The sequence below is a fragment of the Euleptes europaea genome, chromosome 16, assembly GCF_029931775.1.
Source record: "Euleptes europaea isolate rEulEur1 chromosome 16, rEulEur1.hap1, whole genome shotgun sequence".
Classification (NCBI taxonomy): Eukaryota; Metazoa; Chordata; class Lepidosauria; order Squamata; family Sphaerodactylidae; genus Euleptes; species Euleptes europaea.
This window is the reverse complement of record NC_079327.1, coordinates 46,989,820-47,015,003: the sequence shown is the minus strand read 5'-3', so window position 1 is coordinate 47,015,003 and position 25,184 is coordinate 46,989,820. Positions and strand designations below refer to the sequence as shown.

General features: G+C 44.1%; 1 protein-coding gene across 8 annotated transcripts in view; it reads left to right on the top strand.

The window, feature by feature from the left end:
* Window positions 1-13,150, top strand: part of MAP7D2 (MAP7 domain containing 2) — a 34,235-nt gene extending 21,085 nt beyond the window's left edge. For 3 of the 8 annotated variants that reach the window (XM_056861851.1, XM_056861849.1, XM_056861850.1), the window contains 8 exons: window positions 1,343-1,575; window positions 2,951-3,077; window positions 4,400-4,604; window positions 5,339-5,443; window positions 6,700-6,753; window positions 7,935-8,013; window positions 11,205-11,391; window positions 12,793-13,149. In XM_056861851.1, the coding sequence (XP_056717829.1) occupies window positions 1,343-1,575; window positions 2,951-3,077; window positions 4,400-4,604; window positions 5,339-5,443; window positions 6,700-6,753; window positions 7,935-8,013; window positions 11,205-11,391; window positions 12,793-13,042 (1,240 nt within the window). In that variant the 3' untranslated portion in view covers window positions 13,043-13,149. Of the gene's footprint in view, window positions 1-1,342; window positions 1,576-2,950; window positions 3,078-4,399; window positions 4,605-5,338; window positions 5,444-6,699; window positions 6,754-7,934; window positions 8,014-11,204; window positions 11,392-12,792 lie in introns of all 8 variants that reach the window. The other 5 variants (XM_056861856.1, XM_056861852.1, XM_056861848.1 and 2 more) reach the window with 4 other exon arrangements.
* The last annotated feature ends 12,034 nt before the right edge of the window (window positions 13,151-25,184 follow it).

Sequence of the window (25,184 nt, the reverse complement as noted above, 5' to 3'; positions counted from 1 at the left end):
CATGTAAGTTCCCATACACATGAAGCTGCCTACTGAATCAGACCATTGGTCCACCAATGTCAGTATTGTCTACCTATACTGGCAACAGCTCTCCAGGGTCTCAGGTAGAGGTCTTTCACATCACTTCCTGCCTAGTCCTTGAACCTGGAGATGCAGGGGCTTGAACCTAAGACCTTCTGCATGGAAAGCAGAGGCTCTTCCACCAAGCCACAGTTCCTCTTCCAAATATTTTATAACATACCATGAGGGAGAGGGCTGATATTCAAACAGTAAGAGTTGATAGTCTCTCTTGGATAGAATTCCAGCCTGGTTTCAGGCCTCGCTATAGAACAGGTGTCTGGAGGCAGTTTTGGGATGGATGATGAACTGAAACTTAATCCCAACAAAACGGAGGTGCTACTGGTAGGGGGAAGATTTAATCCAGGAATTGGGATATGTCTTGTTCTGGAAGGGGTTGCACCTCACTTCCAAAGGAGCAGGTTCATAGCTTGCGGGTGCTGGTGGAACCAGACCTCCTGTAGGATAAACAGGTACCAGCAGTGGCCAAGGTTGCTTTTCACCAGCTTCAGTTGGTGAGCCAGCTATGGCCCTTCCTGGGCAGGAAAGATTTTGCCACTGTGGTGCATGCTCTGGTAATATCTAGATTGGATTACTACAATGCACTGTATGTGGGGTTGCCCTTGAATACTGTCTGGAAGCTACAGTGGGCACAGAATATTGTGGCCAGAAGGTTGACTGGAGTATGTTGTAGGGACCATATCACTTCCACTGTGCTGGCTCCTAATTTGTTTCCAGGCCCAATTCAAGGTGCAGATACTGACTTTTAAAGCCACATGCTGCTTGGGGCCAGCATACCTTCCAGGACCGCCTTCTCCTATATGAACCTCTCTTGTAATTGCTTCAGATGCCCCCACTATCTAAGACTTAGACTGTGGCAACTTGAGAAAGGGCCTTCTTGGTCTTGGTGCCAAAACTGTGGAACTCCCTCCCCAGGGAGATTCATCTGTCTCCCTCCCCTTTTTGTGCACTGTGTGTGTTTTTATGTGTTACTGAATCATTTATTTTAGACACATGCCTTGTGAACCCTATTTGAGTAGAAAGGCAGCACACAAATATTTGAAATAAATAAAATATCCCTCTGATGGAGTAAGCTCTGTCTTATTAAAGCTCATGCTGGAATAAATGTCAGCTGGTTTTATATGTCTGCAACAGTCTAACGTGGCTGTCCCTCTGGAACTGATGTAAAAGGTTGGGGGTTGAGGATCGACTACCGTACTCGCTGTACTTTCTGTATTCTGTTGCTAGTGTAATTTCTCATTTATTTTATTTGAATTATTTTTAGGATGATTACCAAGACTTACCCTCAGTCTCCCATAACTACTAAACAATATCCAGCTTCTCCTGTGAAAAACCGTGTCATGTCAAATCTCAATCAAGAAACACCTAAGAAAAAGGCAGAAAAACATAAAGACAGTCAGAGGGAGAATATTAGCCAAAAAATCCAAGTATCTCCATCTGAAGAGGCTGTAAGCCAAACTGTTGCTGAAAAATGTGTGCCTTCTTCCAACAGTGAAGGTATGGGGTTTTTATAATGCTTTTTTATTTAAATAATTTATTATTATTATTATGACATATAGGAACAATTAGTAAATTTGTCATCTATATATAGAACGTATTACATAAATTTGTAATGATTCGTTTCTATACTAGGTTTCATTGCAGTGCTTTCACAATAACTCTTAGTCTTATTTTCATCTACATTTGGTTGTCAGAAAACTTCTTTTAAAACATTTCTTTCTTAAATGTTTCCCTTTTTACTTTAATTTTCATCTGAGCCTCCCACCATATATGTGTAAAAGGCATTCCATTTTTCCTGAAATTCCAAACATGGTCTGTTGTGTATATAGGATGTTAGACTTGCCACAACACCATATTCTGTCAATACATTTTTCCATCCTTCCAGAGTTGGGCATTTATCTGCTGTCCACTTAGCGGAAAATATTATTCTTTCCACTGTTACCATATATTTGAGTATAAATTTTCGGCATAATGTTTGGTGATATATTTAATAACATACTTTTAGGGTCCATCACAAGCTTAATTTCTAAAACTAAAGTGAAGTTTTGTGTTAGAACTGCAATATTGTGACTTTAATAGGACAGAGAGTTTTTAATTCTAAAGTAATGCCTCTTAACTCTGCACTGTGTTGATTCAAATGATTAGTTAATACGGTTTTCATCCTTATAGTAAGGAAAAAAAATAATGCCCATCTGGGAAGGTGCTGGAAAGGACCTTTGAGCCCCAGACTCCACTTTACACTCAAAGGCTTGTAGTAAAAGCCAGCATGGTGTAGTGGTTAAGGTGTCAGTTTAGGATCTGGGAAACCCAGGCTCAAATCCCCACTCTGCCACGGAAACTTGCTGGGTGACCCTGGGCCAGTCACACACACTCAGCCTCGACACTGGCAAATATTTGGATGGGAGGCCTCCAAGGAATACCAGGGTTGTGACACGGAGGCAGGCAATGGCAAACCACCTCTGAACATCTCTTGTCATGAAAAGTGTTCAGGGTTGCCATAAGTCAGCTGTGATTTAACGGCAAAAAATCCCCCCAAAAAGTAAACCCCCGACAATGGCAGCTTCTAAACAAAGCAGCTTTGAAAATGGGTGATCCGAAGCAGAGAAGTGGTGAAGGGGGTTTAATCCCTCACATGTGGCTTTTCCTCTTTGAGTTCCTCTCCATATTGGATTCCAGGTGGGAGTTTGCAAGGTGTAAATGCATCTTAAAACCTCATGAGATGCATTCGCCTCATCGTGCTTCAAATTTGCTCACTTTGTTAGAAGAAGCAACTGATAGGATGTTACTAATACATATTTTCATGAAATACTTAGTTTGGCAATAAATTTCCTGTCTGGAAGCTAGTATTCCAAATTCAGCTATATTTCATTAGGGAAACTTGCAGCAGGAACTACTGATGCTGAAGAAGCCACTAGGATTCTAGCAGAGAAAAGACGTCAGGCTCGTCTCCAGAAAGAACGAGAGGAAAAAGAAAGGCAGGAGAAGGAGGAGCGTGAAAGGTATCTTTCTTTTCCTGAAAAAAAAAACAAAAAACATGTACACCAAGGCAGTTGATTGGTGCTGTGAAGAAAATCTTCAAATCAGATTTTCAGTTTCTGATAAGTGTAACTATCTTGTGTTTCATGACTGTGATGATCTAAGCTATGGTGCATCTTCCCTCTGACCTCTCAGGATCCCTGTAACTTTGAACATTTTCCCCAAGAAAGCTGGGTGGTTGTAGACTACAAGTGGCATAAATGCCCCTTCATTAGGGTCGCCAACAGGCCTGTCCCTTTAATGAAGGATGAATGTGTGAAAATGGGTAGCTGAAGTATTTCATGGTATGGTGGCAAATGACTTCACCCGATGTTACTCAAATCAGGCCATGTACCAGGTATGTCATGTTTTCTGCTCCTGTACAGCCAAGACACAAGACCAGGGGTAAAACTGGAATAGTTCAGTCTGTTATATACCCAACCTCCACTTTAGCACAGTAAATCTTAGACGGGGGGGGGGGAAATCAAAGGGTATCAAAGCACTTAATTAACAAATAACTGTATTACCTTAACAAGATATAGACAAGAAATAGACAGCAAGAAAAAATGACAGTTTTTTCACAGAAACAAAATTAAATGAATCAATTTACTCATCCTAATATGTAGTTGTACTACTTTAAGCCAAATACCCAATTACATTTTCTTTTAATCCAAACTATGTTCTTCCCTCTTGGCTAATCCAGACCAAACCAACACAGAGAGAAGAAAAAGGTGATGGGCTGCCCAAACCAGGACCAGAGGGTGCAACGGGAAAATCAGGAATAGGGTTTAAGACAAGGGGGAAAGTCTCCTTAACCCAGATGCAATGGGAAGGGCCTCTGTAATAGGATAAGCTGGTCTATAATGGGAAGTGGAAGACCTGGGAGTGGGATGGGAAGAAGGATTTGAAAGGTTAAATTTGGAAATGAAAGCATAATGGGAGCGAGAGAATCATAGTCTCCCTGTCTAAAAGAGGAGGGGTTCGATTATGCTTTGTTCGTGGTGGTGGAAGATGGCTATGGATGGGAGACAGGAAAGGCGGACGCAAGGAGCCTCTCTTATGCACCTGAATTTACCTTGGTGTCAATGAGGAAGAGTTGCTGTTGGCCCAATATTGGGGGCCAGGGGCTATGTAATACTGGTAAATAACATCCCATTAAGCATCTACTAAAGGGACAGCACATTTTTTCCTCCAGGCAGTTGGTAACCCTATCCTTAATTGAAAAGTATACATTTTTATACCATGTAGAGTTTAATACAAAGATCAGTCTTTCTGCCAGTCTAAAAATATTGCTATGGCTTTAAAGGCTAGAGAGAGAAGAAAAGAAAAGAAAAGCAGAAGAAGAGAGGATTCGGCTGGAGGAAGAGGCCCGTAAGAAGAAGGAGGAAAGAAGGCATGAGGAGGAAAAGGCTAGAAGAAAAGCAGAAGAGGAAGCTAGAAAAAGAGCTGAAGAAGAACGTATATTAAGAGAAAAACGAGAAAAGGAATTGCAAGCTGTGATTGAGTTACAGGTATGGCTTTTTGTACATGCTATGGGATGTGACTTTTTTCAAGACTTATGTCTGTTAACTGAACATAATTTTTCTTCAAAATTCTCATTTCTCAAGTGAACTTCTGAAGCCGCCTTACATTAAGTGAGACCATTGTCCATCTCGCTCATTACTATTTCTCCAGAATCTTGGGCAAATCCAACCCTGCGACTTGTGATCCTTGAACCGACTGGAACCTTCTGTATAAAAACACACACAATCCTAAATTCAGTGGAATTGGTTTGTTTAATATAGATAATTTTACTGCTCTTCAAAATGGATTCCATGATAAATGGCTACAAAAAAGCTCTGAAATGCACTGGTCATACATTCTGTTGTTGTTGTAGATGTCCATCTGCCCACCAGAAGTGCTGTGTTCCTGAGAGAGTATATTCAAATTTGTTTTGGTTCTGCTGGATCACATAAAATTTTTTATACCATTCTGAAAATTGATGACTGTGGTGCATTTATTTCCCTTTATGACCCAGTAGACCAAGATGGGAAGAAGAGTTGGAAGTTTTCAGTTACATGGAGCCCATATCCATGTAGATACAAGTTTCAATAATACATGCATGGTTGGCAGAATGTTTTAAATCAGGCCTGAGACGTATTTGGGGGAGGGAGGGTATCCAAATTACTTAAATCTTCTGGAGGATGGTAATTTACCTAAGAACGAATAAAAATACCTTCTATGCTGGCTTACATGTTTTTATTAGAAAGAAGCTGCAGAAATGAAGGCCCGGGAGGCAGCTGAACATTTGCGTCTGGAAAGGGAACAAATCATGCTGCAGATAGAGCAAGAAAGACAGGAGCGAAAGAAGGTAGCAAATTGTTCCTATCAAGCATAAAAAGCATTGTTACTTTTCTTATTTGCAGCTGAAGGCCATACCTAAATATTCTTGGACATGAAAAGAGTCAGATTATTAGGGTGAGCTGCAAGTCAATGTGTATGAATTGACTACAAACACTATTTAAAAATATTTTTAATCTCTACATCCAAGATCTTGGAGCCAGCAGTTCTAGGAGCAAACGTAGCGAACATAGCAGTTGCTCTTTGTAGGCAACGCAATGTCATTTAGGTTGAAGCAATCCAATTTATTTCCACTCAGTCTCACCCACTTTCCCCTCCTTACTGTAATCTCCATCCCACATGGCTTTTGTCCATGCAGGTCTCATGATCTCCAGCACATCCTATTTTGTGGTCAAAGTGGACCCCATCATCCGTATTTCACTAGGGGGAAGAGCTGGCTGGAGCCAATCTATTGTGTAGAGGTACCATTTGTAGGTCCATAATCAGCATGCACATACTACATCAATAGCAAAGAAAAAACAGTTTTCCCCTTATTTTTTTCTAAAGATAAAATTGTGAGCTTGTTTGTCAGTTGCTATGTTGTTGCTGCATAGAATTGATCACCACCTTGGGCAAATTGCACTTAAAGGGGGTTGGATCTAGCACAAAGACTTTGCAAGGTCCACACAATTGCCCCTCCACCCATTGATCATTTCTGAGCCTAGGAAATTTTATTCCCAGGTTTGTGGGAAAGACATGGAGCCATGCAGTTTGGGAGGCTGCAGTGGGAAGGGAGTAGGGAGCAAGAGGCAGAAGGAAGCTGTTTTGCCCTCGCTGTAGCCTGCATGGCTACTATTGCATGCAGGTCCCATGACCCCAGGGGTAAATTTTCCAGGGTCTGGAAATTGCTGCTGCAGGAGGGAAGAGCAAGAAAGACCTGCAGCCATCAGAACCTTTTTTTCTGACTGATCACAGGATGCAACCCATTGGCATCTGCAACCACAATGATCTGTTGCACGCTGAGTGGTGTGGAGACCATTTACTTAAGATTTTGTGACCTTATTTCAGATTTGTAGAACTTTTGTAGGTTCAATGAAACATGTTGGGAGTAGTATTTATCTATTATACAGGCTATATACCTGCAATGGCAATAGTTTTATTAGACTTGGAAAACAAACAATGTAATCCTAAACAGAATTACACCATTCTATGCCCATTTACTTCAATGTATTGCACTGAAAGGGTACTAAATGAGTGATAAAAATTATGTTCTGGTTTGCATCCCAGAGAATAGATGAAATAATGAAAAGGACAAGAAAAAGTGAAACACCGGAAGTAAAGGTATGTAACGGAATCTTTACTATGATCAAGGCTTTTTTTTAGTGGTGGTACTCACCAATACTGAGTACTAGTACCTTTGGGGTGGGTGGGCTCTCCCAAGTCTGAGGGGAAAATTGGTGGAAATCAGTGCTACCTTGTATAGGAGTACAGCAATCTTTTTTTTTTAACTGATGAACAAAATAAGCACTGTAGAATTTCAGGGCTGTAGAATTTCATAGTTCAACATACAATAAATCATTTTAACAAACAGCTAAATTAACTGGTTGGGAAATCCACTTATGTGCCTATCCATTCATTACTGTTGGAGAATGTCTTTTAAAAACAAATTGGAATGCACAGGTGAACGTTCCCACAGCCACCCTATTTGGCGGTGCTTTCTTGTTTTAAGCATTTTCCCCCCAGCCCTGTTCACTTCCATTATTGAACCTGGACTGGAGTAAAATTGAGGAAAGCTAAAGAGCTTTTGGCATAAAGGACATGGGGGCACAGATGTATACACTTAGATCCCTCTGTTCTGTCAAATTTGGTCCTCAGCAATTCTGATCTGGATTATTACGCCTCCGTTGTACTAGTACAAGCCCCCTTGCAGTGCCAGCAGAGAGACTGCTAGTGAGAATGGGGAAGAGCTGATTTCTTTTTGTGTGCTTGTGTGAGTCTGCCACCCCACCCCACAAGCATTGCCTTTTCAGCATTCGCAGCTAGGGGAAGGGTACAGTGAGCAAGATCTGCCTCTGCAGTGCTAAGTTTCTGGCTTCCCCTAAAAGTCTTGGTTGATGCTTGGCTTAAAAACAAAGTGACAGGATATGGCTCAGTATCCATAAGGATTTGAGGATACTGCAGGGATGCATTGGCATAACAACTTGATAGGCAACATGTACTTGTTCCATACTTCACTAGTGTAGCTGTGCTATAAGAATCATGCTGAAGTTCTCGTTCATTTTCTTTAGCAGATACCTCCCTTTGCCATTTCTGTTTCATCTCAGAAGAGAATTCTAGAATAAGAGATGGATGCTTTTATTTCACAGCATTGCAGTCCTATGAGTATTTGCAATGTAATTCCAGAGCAGCATATTTTAAGCAAAAATTAACAACTACGACTTAAATGCTGTTTAATCTAGTTGCTTCTTTGTAAAGGTTGATGTGTTTGTCTAATGAATTTGACACCTTGTTTGATTGTACAGAAGGAAGACACAAAGCCAGAGGTGCCAATGATTCTAAATATGGATAAACAGCTAAAGCAGCTTGCTATCAGTCAACCAGGTAAGGATATTTTATTTATATCAGTCTATATCCATCAGTATCTCAACATGGCCCCATCTGGAGATACTTAAATCCATAGTTTGGAGCCACAGAAACAGAAGGGAGATTTTTCAGCAAACTTGAGGGAACCCCCACGTTTGCAGAAAAACTTGAAAAATTAAAAAAAAAAAACTTCCAAAACAGAGGAACACATCTCTTCCAAGGGTACACGTCAATTTAGCAGGCTTAGGGAGGGAGGGAGGAGCCAGGCGAGCCTTCGCGCCTTGATGCAGCCCACCTCCTGCATGTCCTTTGGTGGCCAGCCAGTGGGTGGGGAAGAGTGGGAGCCACATGCGCACCCCTGCCAGTGAGACAGTAATGCTGTGGGTGGGTGTGGAGGAGCAGGAACTGCTGCCAGCCCCACCTAACTTTGGATAGGCATTGAGACACCCAGGAGCTGCTGCCTCAGTCCCCACACACACACACTGTCAAACAGTGAGGAGGACAGTTGGGTGGGCAGATCAACTAGTGGCAAGGTGGACTCTCTGGAGGTGTGCAGGCTGCTGGCCAAGGGGGAGCCTCTGTTCCAGCTCCCTATCGAAACTGCCACTGAAGCGGCAGTGGTTGAGTGGGGGGGGCGTTGAGGAGGGAGGAAGAAGAAGAGTTGGTGTTTATATGACAACTTTCTCTACCACTTAAGGAAGAATCAAACAGGCTTACCATCACCTTCCCTTCCCCTCCCCACAACAGACACCCTGTGAGGTAGGTGGGGCTGAGAGCTGTGACTAGCCCATGGTCACTCAGCTGGCTTCATGTGTAGGAGTGGGGAAACCAACCTAGTTTCGCCAGATTAGCGTCTGCCGCTCATGTGGAGGAGTGGGGAATCAAACCTGGTTCTCCAGATTACAGTCCACTACTTTCCTTTTATCCCTTAGAAGCTCCTTGATCAATTGATCTTGAGCAGCATATATCTAGTGCTGGAGGGGTATAAGGTCTGAAACAAATCTTGCCACTGACAACGTAGCCTTGGGGTCCCTATCGCTTAGTAAAAAAGGCATTATGTCAGTCACAGAGGCATTGGATTTGTATATTAAAAGGGGGGAAATATAGTGCGATCGAAGTTCCTCGTAAAAACGGCATTCCAAAAGGGCATGGGCTAATGAGTCAATAGAGCCAGAAGAGCAAGGGCAGATCCTGTCTGAGTATGGTATATTCAGAATTCTGCCCTGCATTACCATAGAAGGGTTAGCATTCAATCTAGCCAAGCAAAAAGCTCTACAGAGACGAGGAGTTGTCAGGTAATATGTATAGGCAGGCAGACCACGTGGAGGGGGTATTCCGAAGAACTGGGATGAACAGACACGACGAGCACGAAAAGTAGTGCTGTTATAATCGAGCTCTTTAATGCGCTTTTTAATTTTGGCAAAAGCTTCAGTTTTCCCAAGATCTGATAACATATCCTGCGAGAAGCCCAACAACGCCAGTTTCTCATCTAAGATTTTTTGCCATGAGGATTTAAAAGGGTCATGCTTCAGAGAAGCTAGGAATCCCTCAGTGCTAAAGAGTCCACTACTCCAAACCACCGCTCTTAACCACTACACCATGCTGGGGAGTTTCCCCTAACCTCCAATGTCCTTTCCCCCAAAACTGCTTCTAAAGTGACAGTGCTGGAGATGGGGGGATTAAGAGAAGAGGGAGCCTTTACTGGTGGACCTGGGGAGGAGGATGGGCAGGCAATTGGGGGAAGGGGAGGGTCAAGCAAAATCCCCCCTTTGGGGTGCATAAGGGGAGGGGCAGTGGTGGTGAGCTGCCCAGCAAGTATATGGGATACCTCCCCCCATGGGTATGGTAGGTTCCCTCCTGTTGCTCTATAAATCTTTTTTTCCCCATCAAGTCACAGCCGACTTATGGTGACCCATGGGGTTTTTAAGACAAGGGACGTTCAGAGGTGGTATGCTATTGCCTGGCTCCACGTCATGCCCTTGGTATTCCTTGGGGTCTCCCATCCAAATACTTGCCAGGGTCGAGGCTGAGTGTGTGTGTCTGGCCCCAGGTCACCCGGCATGCTTCCATGGCAGAGTGGGGGTTTCCCAGACCCTAGTCCAACACCTTAATCCTACTGGCTCTCTACTTCACAAAATTGGCTAGATTGTTAGATATGCTGGGAATGCGTTCACAAAGATAAACCGGCAGTGCTTTTTCCACTGGTAAGACCTTGCCTTTGGAATTCCTTCCCCCTTGAGGCTAGCACTTACCTTACTGTTTTTTAGGCACCAGTCCAAAATGTTTCTCTTTACCCGGGCTTTTAACTAACAGGGTTCCATCTTTTTAGCTGTTTTATTATCTGCTCCTAATTTGTTTTATTCATATCATTTCAGGCTGTTCTATTTAATGCCCTGGCTGCCTTTATTGGCAGGTTTCATTGTCATGTTCTTTTATTGATTTGGCTTGATGCATGGGTAGATTGTTTTATTGATATGTTTATTGATATGATTTGTTTTTATTGTTTATTTGCTTGGTTTTGTTTTGTCATTGTGAGCTGCCATGAGCAAGTCCGGAGAGGTGGCATACCCCTTTTCTAAACAAAACAAATCCATAAATATTCTCAAGCACCCCACTACCAAACCTGCACAATGAAAATTGTAAGCAAGATAGGTGGTAAAAGCTACATACAAGCCTGACAACAATTTCCAATCTTGACATGTGTGATGACCGCACATGATTAATTATTGAACAAGGCCTCATTTATGAAGACTGATAGGAAGATTCTGTTTCCCTGTCTTGGAGACTTGCTATATGTTTCTACACATCACGTGAACTAAGCCTCATTGTGTAAGAAATATGGTTGCTGAGAATTCTGAAGGCTGCCCTCCCACAATTTTCTGTCTGACATGACTGTTTTCTCTAGTTTTCTCTACAGTTTAGGTAGGCAGATCTGTTACAAGTAGTGATGTCTAACAGTCCAGCTTCCATATTATCCTTCCAGCTAAACTTCCAGCTTCCATATTATCCTTTTTATTTTTTATACATTTCAGTTTTGATCTACAGAACTTGTCTACTAAGGCATGGCATTCAATATATGTTTTCTAGGGAACAATCTTGCATTTGTGATAGGGTCAAACAACATGATGGATCCCTTTAATCTTTTAATTTGTTATTTAAATCTTTTTGTGTTTTTTACCATCACATTTCCTAATGGTATTCTTTCAAAGAAATGAATGGACTGACCACCCGCAAAGAAGATGAAGGCCTGGGATGCGCTGTGCCTGACTCTTTTCCTCATGATGTATTTTCTAATGGACTTAAGCCACTTATGGGCCTTATTCAACTGGATGCAATAGATGGGAAGTCTAACAGCATGGATGATTCAACAGATGACGTTCAGTCTATGGATGTTAGGTACATACCATTAAAATTTTGGCCAGAACCTAAAGAACTCTAGCTCTAGTTGCCTATGCCTGAGGCTGCTTTGGCCTTGTATATTTACATGATATTGAACATGGTGTTTTTCTCAAAAACAATATAAAAATCAGAAAAAATAATGTGCTGTTTTTCTCAATATTACAAAGCAGCAAACAATAACAGAACAACAAAAATTAAGCAGCACCAAACAGTAGGAAACAACCCCCACCCCCACAAACCCCTTAAGACTAAGGGCCAGGGAGGTAAACTTATTAACTAACTGAAATACAAAAGTTTTTACCTTCCTCCAAAACACAAAGATAGAAATTGATGTACATCAAAAGAAAGGAAGTTCCAGAGCTATGGGGCCACTATGGAGAATTCCCTGCTTCAGGTGAAAGCAAATTCAGCTTCTGTATGAGACAGAATTTGAAGTAGGGACTGTCCAGCTGATCTTGGTGAGATTCGCATGGGAGACACACAGAACCCAGATGATGCAAGGCCTTAAGAGCTAAAACTAATTTCATAAATTTGGCACAGACACACACTGGTAGTCAGTATCAAACAATAGTTTGGCTGTAATGTTTCGCACCTGCTGAATTTTTCAAATCATCGTCAGGGGCAACCTAGCCTGCAGATCCCTAAAGCATGGATGGCTCCTGGTCTTCCAATACTGGGCACATCTAGTGAACTAACAAACGCCCCCAACCCCTGGAGTTAAAGAATAAAGCAAGGTCCTATAGAGTGTAGAGGTCTTTCTCTATCCAACTTGTTTGCCAAGACCTCACTAGCATTGCTTCCATGTTATCTGCATTGATATTAAGGTCACTTATTCCATTCAAAAGTGGGCTGAGACACATGTTTAGCATCAGCACCAAATTGCTCAAATATAGTCCAAAGCATTGCCTGTAATTCTGAACTTCATTAGGTGCTCCTGAAGGATACATTAGTCAATAGTATTAAAAGCCCAGATATATCAAAGAGGATGAACAAAATCATCCTCACTCTGTCCTTCTTCCTAAAATCCTGTCATTTAGCATTTAATGTTAGTTTATAATTAAATAATTCTGTCCAAATAATACACTTCTCCCACTTCCCTTTCACAAGAATCTTTGAACCATTATTTGATTATCTAACTGGTCCATTAAGGTACAAAATACTTTGGTATAAAAGGGTCATTTCATTGTGTTCACTAGGGCTCACTCCCAGATAAGGATGCCTAGGATTATCACTGTACCCAAGACTCAAATTGTATGCTGAACTATCTGCTATCCACTCACTGTCGAATAAGTGAACTGAGGGGATGTTTTTATAATCCAAGGATATTTTGTCACAAATATGAGTGTTGTTAAAATATATAGTAAAAACTGTTTTTCATTTTTTTCTATCCCTATATAGTCCAGCTTCAAAGGAAGAACTCATTTCCATCCCTGAGTTTTCGCCATTGAATGAAATAATGGCAGGTGTATCTTTGGACCAAAATGGATCAAATAATGGCAAAGCTCTTGAAGATCTACTAGATTTTACTGGCCAGGCCACTTATCCTAAGCTATCTAGTGAAAGTCTCAGCATAGATGATTGTAATAAAAACTTGATTGATGGATTTAATAGCCCAGGACAGGAGTCAACTTTCAACACCTTATGTTGACAGACACCCACTCTGCAATAAGGTACAACATCTGCGTCGTTCTCTCTGTTTCTACTCTAATCTATCTGCTCTCCACCTGCTGTTCAGTAATAATCCGCCACTCAAATAAAAATGAAAAGCAATGGCTCCAGGAGATTGAACCCTTTTATGACAAGGTAAGGTCAGAAGACCTGATGCAAGCTCAGAAGCGTTGAGGGTTAGGTTGACAATTTGTTGTTGCTCATAGATACAAACAAGTGGCTGTGAGAAGTGTATTTTATCCATTTTGTTTGCTGGCTGACCACTTTTAGTTTTATGTATTGGGCTGTATCCCTTGATAGATTTTAAAATAAAGTTTACAGCCAATAATCTGCTCTGATTAGATCTCACTTGGAGTATTGTGTTCAGTTTTGGGCACCACAGTTTAAGAAGGATGTTGACAACCTGGAATGTTTCCAGAGGAGGGCAACGAAGATGGTAAGGGGTCTAGAGACCGTCCTGTGAGGAAAGGTTGAAGGAGCTGAGTATGTTTAGCCTGGAGAGGAGATGACTGAGAGGTGATATGATAGCCATCTTCAAGTATTTGAAGGGCTATCATATAGAAGATCGTGCAGAATTGTTTTCTGTTGCCTCAGAAGGTCAGACCAAAACCAATGGGTTGAAATTAAATCAAAAGAATTTTCAGCTAAACATTAGGAAGAACTTCCTGGCAGTTAGAGCGGTTCCTCAGTGGAACAGGCTTCCTTGGGAGGTGGTGGACTCTTTTTTAAGCAGAGGCTAGATAGCCATCTGCAGTAATTCTGATTCTGTAAACTTAGGCAGATTATGAGAGGGAGGGCAGGAAAAGTTGCATCAGTGCTTGGCTCCTGTGGCCCTTTCTTACATGCCCAGGGTAATACCGATCACCACTTTGGGGTCAGGAAGCAATTTTCCTCCAAGCCAGATTGACCAGGGATCCTGGAGGTTTTGTGCATTTATCTGGGCATGGAGCAGGGTCACTGGGGATGTGGGAGGAAGGTAACTGTGAATTTCCTGTGTTGTACAGAGGGTTGGACTAGATGACATTCAAAGTTCATTCCAACTCTATGTTTCTAAGTGCAATAAGTATAGCAGTATATAACAAAATCTGAAAAATAAACAAACTCCCCACCATTTGTGTTTTGTCTTGACAGAGGGAAGTAACTTGGAAGATATAAATGCTCCTGATGCTGCTGCTGTCAGTAAAATAAGAGGTTATAATTTGAAGAAGCTGCTGCAGTCTTCAACACTGGATGTCATCTTATTCTGCACTGAATTTACCGTCTTCCCATGTGTATTGTCAAACAATTAACCATTTTTGGTAAAGAGTGGAATCTTCTGTTTGGACAGGTTTCAGGGCACATTTTGTTTAGAATATGAGCTTCAGCTGCTAAGAAAAAAGTGGGCATAAAATGTCTGTCTTCTCAGGCTCCTGAGCCTGTCCATTAATTTAAAAAACAAAACAAAAAACATTTAGCTTTGTCATGTAACTACCTGGTTTTCTGTTATGGTTGCTGTAAATGCATTAGAATGAAAGTGTGTTCCTCATTTGCCATATGCCTCCCTTTGATTTGTTTTTCCCCTTAGGAAAAGGTGAATTTTTGCTGCCATTTATTACGGTGCTTAACAGCAAATCTATTACAGAGAAGGCAACAGCTGGGAACAAAGAGGCCTTTATTTCAGAAAGTGGAAAGTAATATTGCTCCACCTTAAAAAAGAGCATATAAAATTATTTTTTATTCGTTTCTGTCATTAAGTCAGATAGCACTGAACTAGACTGGTAAAATAAATGAATATGATATTATAACATGGTTCTTTAAAGCGTAATTTTAATGGTTTATGAAAAAAGATCAATGTGTTTAATCATATGTATTATATAATTGAATCATGGGGAATTGGCTGATGATATGTTAATGTTTAAGACACAGCATCTGGTGTCAGTACCAGGGGTTTTTCTTTTTGCTAATATCCTACAAACTCAGTAACATATAATTAACAGCAAACCATATAAAGGCACAACCTTGAATACTGAAAATTGTACCCATATGCAATTTTTAGCCTCTTGAAAACTCTACAAACATGTATAAAGTTCTTTTATGAGAATATGGAGACATTCTAGTTGCCAAATGTGATCAAGGGTGTGATCAAGCCCACATAAAGACTATTTAAGTCGCACTGAGCTAAGTGCAACTTAAAAGTGCTTAATTTGGACTAGATTGTGCCTAAAGCATTTCAACTTTTGGTGAACTCTTAACTTTTATGCTGTATTCTGTGTTGCCTAGAGGACAATTCTGTCCCATTCTTTAAAAAAAAAAATAAAGCTGAAGAAACTGGAAACTTTTATATGTAGGGATGTGTTAAAATGTAATGTAGCTTTGTTCTTGTGATTCTAAAATGAACACCTATTGAAAAGTTAAAGTAGATTACAAACTATGTGAAAATATACAAAAATGCTTTCAATATTTATGTTGATGTACTTCAGCAAAAATACTTTCTTGGTAACTGTGCAATATGTTGTAGCATGGTACAGTGTCTTCCAAGTAAATTCTGCAGTTTTCCTCTTAAACAATAAAAAAAAACCCTGAACAAATATGGCTGTGATACTGGTTGGTTTGAAGATATCACTTGAGCTTTTATTTTATTTTGACATATTTTAATTAGCATGATACATACAGCATTATATAGAAGTAAAATACATTTTAACTCTGATTTCTGACTTTCTAACAATTCTGAAGTAACCATGAAAAACAATATAAACATAAAACACTTTTAATAGCTGTGAACTCAAGGTTTAGTACTGAATAAATTGATTGATCTCTTACTTCAAAAGCAACGAATGCAAGCATAATTGATGTAAATCCTGAAATGTAATATCTGGTCTTAGTCCATTGTGAATGTTAGGTAATGAGAAAACTAAAATTCTCTCTTGTCTTAAAAAGTGTTTCATGATTACTCCTGTTTTACCACCTTACTGAGTTAGGATAATACAGAGCACTGCATAGTGCACTGCTTATTTTAGTTTATTTATTTTAACAACATATATACTACCTTTTGATCAGTCTTCAAGACAACTTAAAGTTAAAAAGAATCTACACTTTGTGTACGTTAAAACAGAACTAGAAAGATGGCTTTGTATGGAGTCCCACCCATTACTCATCACTGGATGCTGGAGAGGCAGAGAGATAACGTTTTAATTTCTTTTCCTCAGCATTCTGCTTAACATTTTTGTCTCTGCATCTTGGAAGAAAAGCCAGTCACTTCAAGTTATGATCCTGCTCAGCTGCTTTGTCATCTTGTCCCACATCTACGACAATATAATCTGCTGTTATTTTTTACTCCAGGTGGTCCTTCCAGTGCTTGCGTTAGACATCTCTGAAACACTTCGAGGGGCAGGGCTGATTCCCACTTGCATTTGCAGACATCTGACAAGTCCAAATGATGTGAAAAAGTAGTGAATCTGCTGGACTACTAATTGAGTCTAATATTCCAGAAACTATTCTTAACATCACAAACAGTAAAAACAAACAAACAAACAAAAAAACACCCAGATTTTGGAAAGTTCTGGCACTATATAATCAATGGTAGGAAGTGGATAATGGCATCTCAATTCAGCGGCTTTAGGTCAATGCAAATTCATAGTTTGCCTGAAGACTTCTTTACCACTAGCATAGTGCTCACCCAAGGCGTATTGCCATCCACTGGTGCTATAATGTCTTTGCTCTGTAATTTATGAAGTTGCTGTCACTCAGAGCTGTATAGTTCAGCTGGTAGTCTTCTCCGAGGTAAGCATACTGGTTCTACTGTTGAGTCTCCCACAATAAATACATTTCACAGAAGTAGGGTTGCCAATCTCCACATACTAGCTGGAGATCTGCTTTACAACTGATCTCCAGCTGATAGAGATCAGTTCACCTGGAGAAAGTGGCCGCTTTGGAAATTGGACTCTATGGCATTGACTCCCAATGGCATTGACTCCCCTCCCAAAACCCCACCCTCCTCAGGCTCCACCCAAAAAAACTCCCACCAGTGGTGAAGAGGGACCTGGCAACCCTACACAGGAGGTATGCTACAGTGACTAGTTGCTTTCTTAACCAGCTGCTTCACCGCATGTATTTCAGAGGCTGCAGTACTCCCCAGGGCCTTCACTCTTTCTCTAGAGACCTCTGCTGCCCTCCCAATATAAAGACATCATTCTAGTGTGAGATCAGCTTCCCCTAGTAGTCTCTCTTGAACTGAATGATCCCAGATTCCACAGACTATTCTATCCCTAATCAATGAACCAGTTGTTTCCAAAGTTACACGTTGCTACTAGTGTTCTTAAGGCAGTAATGTAAGAATTGTGCTCTGGTGAAAAATCTATGCCTCTTAATACTTTCATTTCTCTTAGTTGAGTAGTAAGTATCTAAGTGTCAGGTTCTCCAGCCAACCTGGGCAATTCCCAAAAAGCCACTCGCTCAGACAGCCAAGTCAGAAGCAGGTAAACTTTATTGAAGAAGCATCAGGTACAGCTAAGGTAACTTGCAGAATTCAAAGCTGCTAATGAGCGAGCCAGACTACAGAGCATAGCTTAAACGTGGTAGCAAGATTACATCACAAGTGCATTTTCTAACAAGCCTGGGAAAGAGATTGATAACAATGTCTGGGTGGGGGAAGAGGGAGGATGAAGGGAGAGCGGGGAGACATAGCTTGTTAGCCACTCAAGGCTACAGCAACGGGTGGAGGGAAACCGAGGGTGAGAACAGTACAGCAAATATGCAAACATCCGCATCCGGGCCTGTGCCCATGTCAAGAGCCTAACCGCTTGTACAGGCCGGCCCCAGCACGGCAGAACAGAGCAACACAAGGCACTAGCTAAGGAACGACTGACACCTCTGACACTAAGGCTGTTAGCACTGCTGAGTGACTAGAATCCTTGCTTGCTTTGAAAGGGCTAAACACTTGTCCACTTTGCTTCCCCAACAGCTAAAATAAAAGCTTTACTTTCTTGGCATCGTCCTCTGCTTTTATGGTCAGGTCTGTACACAGCTGAAATTCCTCTTCCCAGTGACTCCAACATTGAGCTAGATTGCTGTCAGTTAAATCCAGAGGTACAAGGGGTTTCAGACTAACTTCCATGGCTGTGTTTTGCAGTAATTGGTTTTCTCCTGCTGCCACCATGTTATGATATTGAGAGGACATCAACATACAGTTGTGCTCTTAACAAAGGCTTTATTGAACTACCAAGCGTTGGCCTAGAGAGGTGGAGTTCTATTCCCTTAGAACCCTTCCCCCAGAACAGTTTCTGTTAACATACCGTTAGTTCCATTTATAATGACATAATGCTTACCTTGCTATACTTCATGCTTACCTTGCTATACATAATGCTTACCTTGCTATACTGTTCTTGCAACACGGCCGCTTGTTCCTTGAACACCACCTCCCTTCTGAGTCGCTCACATTGAGCTTGCACAAAAGTCATAGTCCGGGCTTTCCAGTCTATGGTAGGACTATGACCATGTAACCAGTTCATTCCCAACACAATGGGATATTTAACTGAGGGGGCTATGGTGAAGTGGAGCTGTTCCCAATGCTCCCCTACTCCCAAGACGACTCGGGGCATGCTATGGGTGACCGCCCCCCCCTTAAAGTCACTACCGTCCATTTGAGCAAACTGAATGGGCTCAGGCAATTCTACCTTCTTAACCCGTAACTTATGGGCAGTCTCTTCATTCATTAAAGTCCGATCACAGCCGAACTCAATTAGGGCCGGTACTCGAAGGACGGGTCCCCCCCTAGGCAACGCAATGGCCACCTCAATATACACATTGTCCTCATGGTCGCTTACCATCACCGGAGCTCCCTGCTCATAGTTCGGAGCGGTCTGCCGTGGAGCTCCCTTTACAGCAGACCGATGGCGTTTTTTGCCGGTGGACTCCACTCGTCCTCCTCACTGGAGGAGGAAGCCTGATTTGTAATCCACGGCTCCGATGAGCCGGTAGCTTGACTTGTAATCCGCGGCTCCAATGAGCTGGAAGCTTTTGATGGGTCTTGCCCTGGTTGAAGCTGCAGAGCGGTGGGTGTCCCCCACCATCCCGGTGGGGCGCTCCTGCAGCGGGCCTGTCCCTCAGCGCACGCCTTGTCCACCTCCGCAACCGCTGGCTGGGTTGGGGTCGGCTTCTCGACCTGGGATGGGCAACGAGCGGCAAAATGTCCCAAGCCTCCGCAAACGAGACAGGCCCCACTCTGAAAACGTTTGTTCCATTCCGTCACTGACGGACCTCCTCTGATCCCGGGGCAAAAGTCTTTTGGGGTGCCGGGCCTGTCTCCACAGGGCTTGGTGTCCCGTGCAGATAGCTGCTTCGAGAGTTGCAACAGTTGTCAACGGTTTTCGATGTCAGCTGCATGCCGCACCCATCCCTCCACATCCGGAGGATTCCCTTGCATGAAAGCCCAGTGCTGTAACTCAGGATTGAGTCCTTCCCCAAAATACTGCACTCGGGTCGCTTCACTCCAATCCAGAATCTTACTTGAAAGCACTTGGAACTCGCTGGCATACTGCACCACAGACTTAGTCTCTTGGCGCAGTTGCAGAAGAGCCGTCTTGGCCCGTTCCCCCCGATGCGGGTCTTCAAACCGGTTACGGAGGGCCACCATGAAGTCATCTAGGCTTCTCAAAACTCGAGAGCGCAGTTCGTACTGTTGCACCATCCACACTGCCGCTTCCCCCTGAAGCAGCGAAGCAACGTATTGAACCCAGCTCTCATCCAAGGGGAAAGTCGCCCCTTGTTCACGCATGAACACATCCACTTGGATCAAAAAATAAGACAAAAGGTCACTCGACCCATCAAACGTTACCTTTAACTCATGCCGAGGTGGAGGCGCTGGACCCGGCGCCCCCGGCGGCGGCAGTGGAGGTTGAACCGGCTGGCCTCCCGGAATTGCCGGAGGCTGCTGAGGCTGCTGCCGCCGTAGATCACCTAATTCGCACCACATCTCTTGCATCAAGGTTTGCATGGCATCCATCCTTTCTACCATCTCTTCCTTCTCAAAGAGTAGTTGACTGCACTCCTCTTCCAACTCATGCTGCCAGACCGCTTCCTTTCGGGCCGGATCCTCCTCAAACCTCATGCCCGAAAAACCTTGTCTCCGACTGTCCTTCCCCGACAGCCAGGGGGATTCCAGCCAGGTACTGATACGGGCAGTTTTAGGCTTCGTGCCCGAACCAGAGCCGAAACCAGAGCCACTCGGCTTCTCCCCCCCCCCCCGGTCTTGTCCTTATTGTCGGGAGCGGCACCGTCCTTATTGTCATTCGGCGGCACCGTCTTGTCTCCCTCTTTCTTGTCATCTCCATTCTCCGACATAGCCACTCACGGGTGGGAACGAAGAACGAAGCAAAAGGATTAGCAGCTTAATGTGAAGTTATTGAGCTGCCCTCAGCAATCCCAAAAAGTCACTTGCTCGAACAGGTAGAGTTGAAGCAGGTAAATCTTTATTGAAGAGCTTGAAGGTACACAGCATGAGCAATTCACAGAATCAAAGCTGCTAATGGCGGCCAGAACTACAAAGCATAAACATGACACCATCCCAGGTGCAGTGCTAAGCGGGTTGGGAACCAAAAGATAACAGCACCTGGTAGAAAGCAAGGGAGTGAACCAGCCATAATACTGAGACTCCAGCTAGGGGCTCAAGGTCGGAGTAGGGAGGGAGGATGAGAGAGTGGGCTGCTTGAACAGTACAAGAAAATGAAACCAAAATGAGATGTGTGAACAGCAATGGGCCTAACTCATGTCAAGAGCCTGTCAGACTGCTTGACATCGCACAGTGAAACAAACCCACCTGACCTGTTGCTTGACAGAACCAGGCATGAGACTGTCAGAATCCTGATAAGGTGGTCAGGATCCTGACAATATGTCTGGGTGGTATGGTATACCATTCAGAAACATTTATTGGCTCAGTTACACAGAGCCATGGTTTAAAGTACATTTAGTGTGATATCCAAACACAAGACAGTCAACTAACTATTGTTAGTTGTGTGTGTGAAGTGCCGTTAAGTCACAGCTGACTTATGGCAACCCCTTGAGGGGTTTTCAAGGCAAAAGACTAACAGAAGTGGTTTGTCATTGCCACTGTGGTGAGAGGTTAAGAGCAGTGGACTCTAATCTGGAGAACTGAGTTTGATTCCCCAGTCTTCCACATGAGCAGCGGACTCTAATCTGTTGAACTGGGTTGGTTTCCCCACTCCTACACATGAAGCCATCTGGGTGACCTTGGGCTCATAACAGTTCTCTTAGAGCTCTCTCAGCCTCATCTACCTCACAAGGTGTCTGTTGTGAGGAGAGGAAGGGAAGGAGATTTTAAACTGTTTTGATTTTCCTTAAAAGGTAGCGAAAATTGGCATATAAACCAACTCTTCTTCTTCCTCTGCATAGCAACCCTGGTATTCCTTGGTGGTCTCCCATCCAAATAGGGTATGCCAAATCAGAAACTGAAAAAGTAGTTTGAAATTGTTTCAATTCATTACAATTAGTCTTAACTATGATTTCTTGTAATATATGAATGCAGACATTCTGGCTTAGTTCTGGCTTGTTCTTTGATGTAGCCACCCTCATCATAATGCAGGCTGGGCTTCTACAGGGCAGGCAAAGATAGTGAAGCCAACATTTGTCAAAACAAGCCATGATTTCAATGGTAGCATGTGAGCTGAATTTTAGCTTCACTAATAAACTACTTAGTCTAAGTGATATTATTATTAACAACCTGAACATGCAATCCCAAGAGAAAATGAATCAGGATTAAAAGTAGGAAGATTATACAACAAAGAATAACTGAAAGGGGAAGAAATTAAACAAGGAGAACTGGAAATGGTGTGAAAATATATAGATTTGCTATCTACAATGCTGAGAACCGGCTACCTTTTATATTTTTGCTGAATGCAACCAGCTTTGTAAGTCTTCCATTTAATTTTTATTCCATGTTATGTCCAGTTTATGTTCCTAGACAGTTGGACCACATTTAACTAAACAGGTCTGTTAAATTTGTGTCTCCCTGTAGCTTATCAGGTGCTTCATAAGCTTTCTGATTTTGCATCCACATGAAAAAGGATTTATCAAGTACATGACTATACACAACATGACTTTCCTGTTGTTATACACAAAGATGCACAAATTTGAAAAGCCCATGGTAAGATGATAGGATGTTTAGGATTCTATGCCCGCAGACAGTTATTGTGTGTGTGTGTGTGTGTGTGTAAAGTGCTGTTGTCGCAACCGACTTATGGTGACCCCAACAAGTGGCTTTCAAGGCATGTGAGGAGCAGAGGTGGTTTGCCATTGCCTTCCTATGCAGTCTTCCTTGCCTGGCGAGATCGGGCTATACTATGCCGCCTTCCCTCCCTCAGACAGTTATAACACATGCCTTTTTTGTCGTATTGTTTATTGGAAATTTTTCTTTTAATATTCCGGACAGCAGAGAGGAAGAAATAAATTTGTTAAATAATTTAACAAAAATTGTTTATCCAGCTGTTTGGTATGGTGCCAGTGAAAAGTTGTTTTCACACTGGGAGGGACTCAATCTAATTTTTACTTATTTTAAGAAAACTTAATTCTGAAAGCTGGCATTTAGTTCTGTGGAACTATGCTGAAGAATCAGGATGTGTCTAAATATGACAGAAAGCCAGAAACAGAAAAGGGTAGGTTATTTACAGTGCAACCCCCTTTAAAACCCATTGACTTCAATAAAAGGATTGTGTTGCTAGTGTTGTGGTAGAACTGAGAGCTGTTTTATCCATTCAAGAAAGGATGTGGAAAACGGTGATGATTGGGGTAGAGCAAAAGGAGATTGATCAGACTCTGCATTGCAGGAAAGAAGAGTGATACAATCACAGCTGTTTTTCACATTTGAATTTGTATAATCCGTACTGCCAAAGCATCCATTGACTTTAAGTGTGTCTGTGCCTTGGGACCAGGGAAAAGTGCAACAGAAATTATCCCCAGTAGTACATACCTAATGGTGGATCTCACACATGAGAACAGGGAGCACAGGAGGATTAAGGGAAATCTGTAGACATGAAATATACACCCACAGACTGTGTGTAGGATAGGTTTAAAACTCAGGGCACCAAATTTAAATTTACCCCAGCGGAAATACTCCACCGCCCCCCTACAAAGGCAATGAAAACACGACGAAAGGAAGTAATTTAGGTTCGCAATGAGTAAGAGGTTTTTAAAGAAAAAAAAAGGTTCATTGTATCAGATTAGCTATGTGCCTGTTTGTACACATCACAGTAGTAGAAAAGCTGTGGCTCACGAAAGCTCATACCCTACCAGAAAATATTTTGGTGAGACTTTAAGGTGCTACTGGACTCTTGCTCTTTTCTACTACTGCAGACAGACTAACACGGCTACCCACTGTGGAAAAGACAGTCATGCTAGGAAAAGTGGAGGGCAGCAGGAAAAGAGGAAGACCCAACAAGAGATGGATTGACTCAATAAAGGAAGCCACAGACCTCAATTTGCAAGATCTGAGCAAGGCTGTCAAAGACAGGACATTTTGGAGAACTTTCATTCATAGGGCCGCCATGAGTCAGAGGCAACTTGACGGCACTCAGCACACACACACACACACACGAGGGCTACTCCCAGGAAAGGGTTTTTGGAACTGTGGCCTTGGTTTTCCACAAGCAATATTGTGAATATAGCCAATATTTTCAGTGGCCAATATTTTGGGAAAAGAGGAAGACCCAACAAGAGATGGATGGACTCAATAAAGGAAGCCACAGCCTTCAATTTGCAGGATCTGAGCAGGGCTGTCAAAGATACGACATTTGGGAGGACTTTCATTCATAGGGCCGCCATGAGTCGGAAGCGACTTGACGGCATTTAATACACACACACACCCCGGTGAGGATTAAGGGCTTGAGAAAGCACAGCGAGGTGCTGCTGGAACAGGGCGAAGAGGCGGGCGGGCGGGCGGGCAGCCCGGCCAGGAGGAAGAGCCCGCCCCGCCCCAGGCAGGAGGCCGGGCCCAGTGCCCCGGAAGTAAAGGGGCGGGACGAAAGCGGGTCCCAAGCAGGAGGCCGGGCCCAGTGCCCCGGAAGTAAAGGGGCGGGACGAAAGCGGGTCCCAGGCAGGAGGCCGGGCCCAGTGCCCCGGAAGTAAAGGGGCGGGACGAAAGCGGGTCCCAAGCAGGAGGCCGGGCCCAGTGCCCCGGAAGTAAAGGGGCGGGACGAAAGCGGGTCCCAGGCAGGAGGCCGGGCCCAGAGCCCCGGAAGTGAAGGGGTGGGACCAAAGCGGGTCCCAGGCAGGAGGCCGGGCCCAGTGCCCCGGAAGTAAAGGGGCGGGACGAAAGCGGGTCCCAGGCAGGAGGCCGGGCCCAGTGCCCCGGAAGTAAAGGGGCGGGACGAAAGCGGGTCCCAGGCAGGAGGCCGGGCCCAGAGCCCCGGAAGTGAAGGGGCGGGACCAAAGCGGGTCCCAGGCAGGAGGCCGGGCCCAGAGCCCCGGAAGTGAAGGGGTGGGACCAAAGCGGGTCCCAGGCAGGAGGCCGGGCCCAGAGCCCCGGAAGTGAAGGGGTGGGACCAAAGCGGGTCCCAGGCAGGAGGCCGGGCCCAGAGCCCCGGAAGTGAAGGGGCGGGACCAAAGCGGGCCCCGCGCAGGAGGCCTGGCCCAGTGCCCCGGAAGTAAAGGGGCGGGACCCAAAGCGGGCGCCGCGGCGCCCGCTTGGGTCCCGCCCCTTTACTTCCGGGGCACTGGGCCCGGCCTCCTGCGCGGGGCGGGGCGGGCTCTTCCTCCTGGCCGGGCTGCCGCTCCTCCGCCGGCTCCCCCGTGACCCTCCTGCGAGGGCCTGGGGCGGCGCTTCGGGGCGAGGGGGGAAGCTGGAGCCGGGGGCTGGCGGAGGGCACCCCGCGGATAGACGTCGAGGAGGAGGGCGGCGGCGGCTGGGCGAGGTAAGGGCCCGCGGACCCCGCCCCCCTCCCTCCCCCCCCCCGGCCTGCGGAGCTCCAACCCCTCCGTGTGGCCGCGGGCGGCTGGTCGGGCCGGGATGGCCTCCGAGGCGGGCGAGGTTGAGGCGCTTTGGCCCTGAGCAGGGATTTGCCTCCGCTCGGCGCGCGGGCTGAGCAGAGGCGCGTCCCGCATCTCACGCCTTCGCAGACGGGAGCGGACGCGGTTCT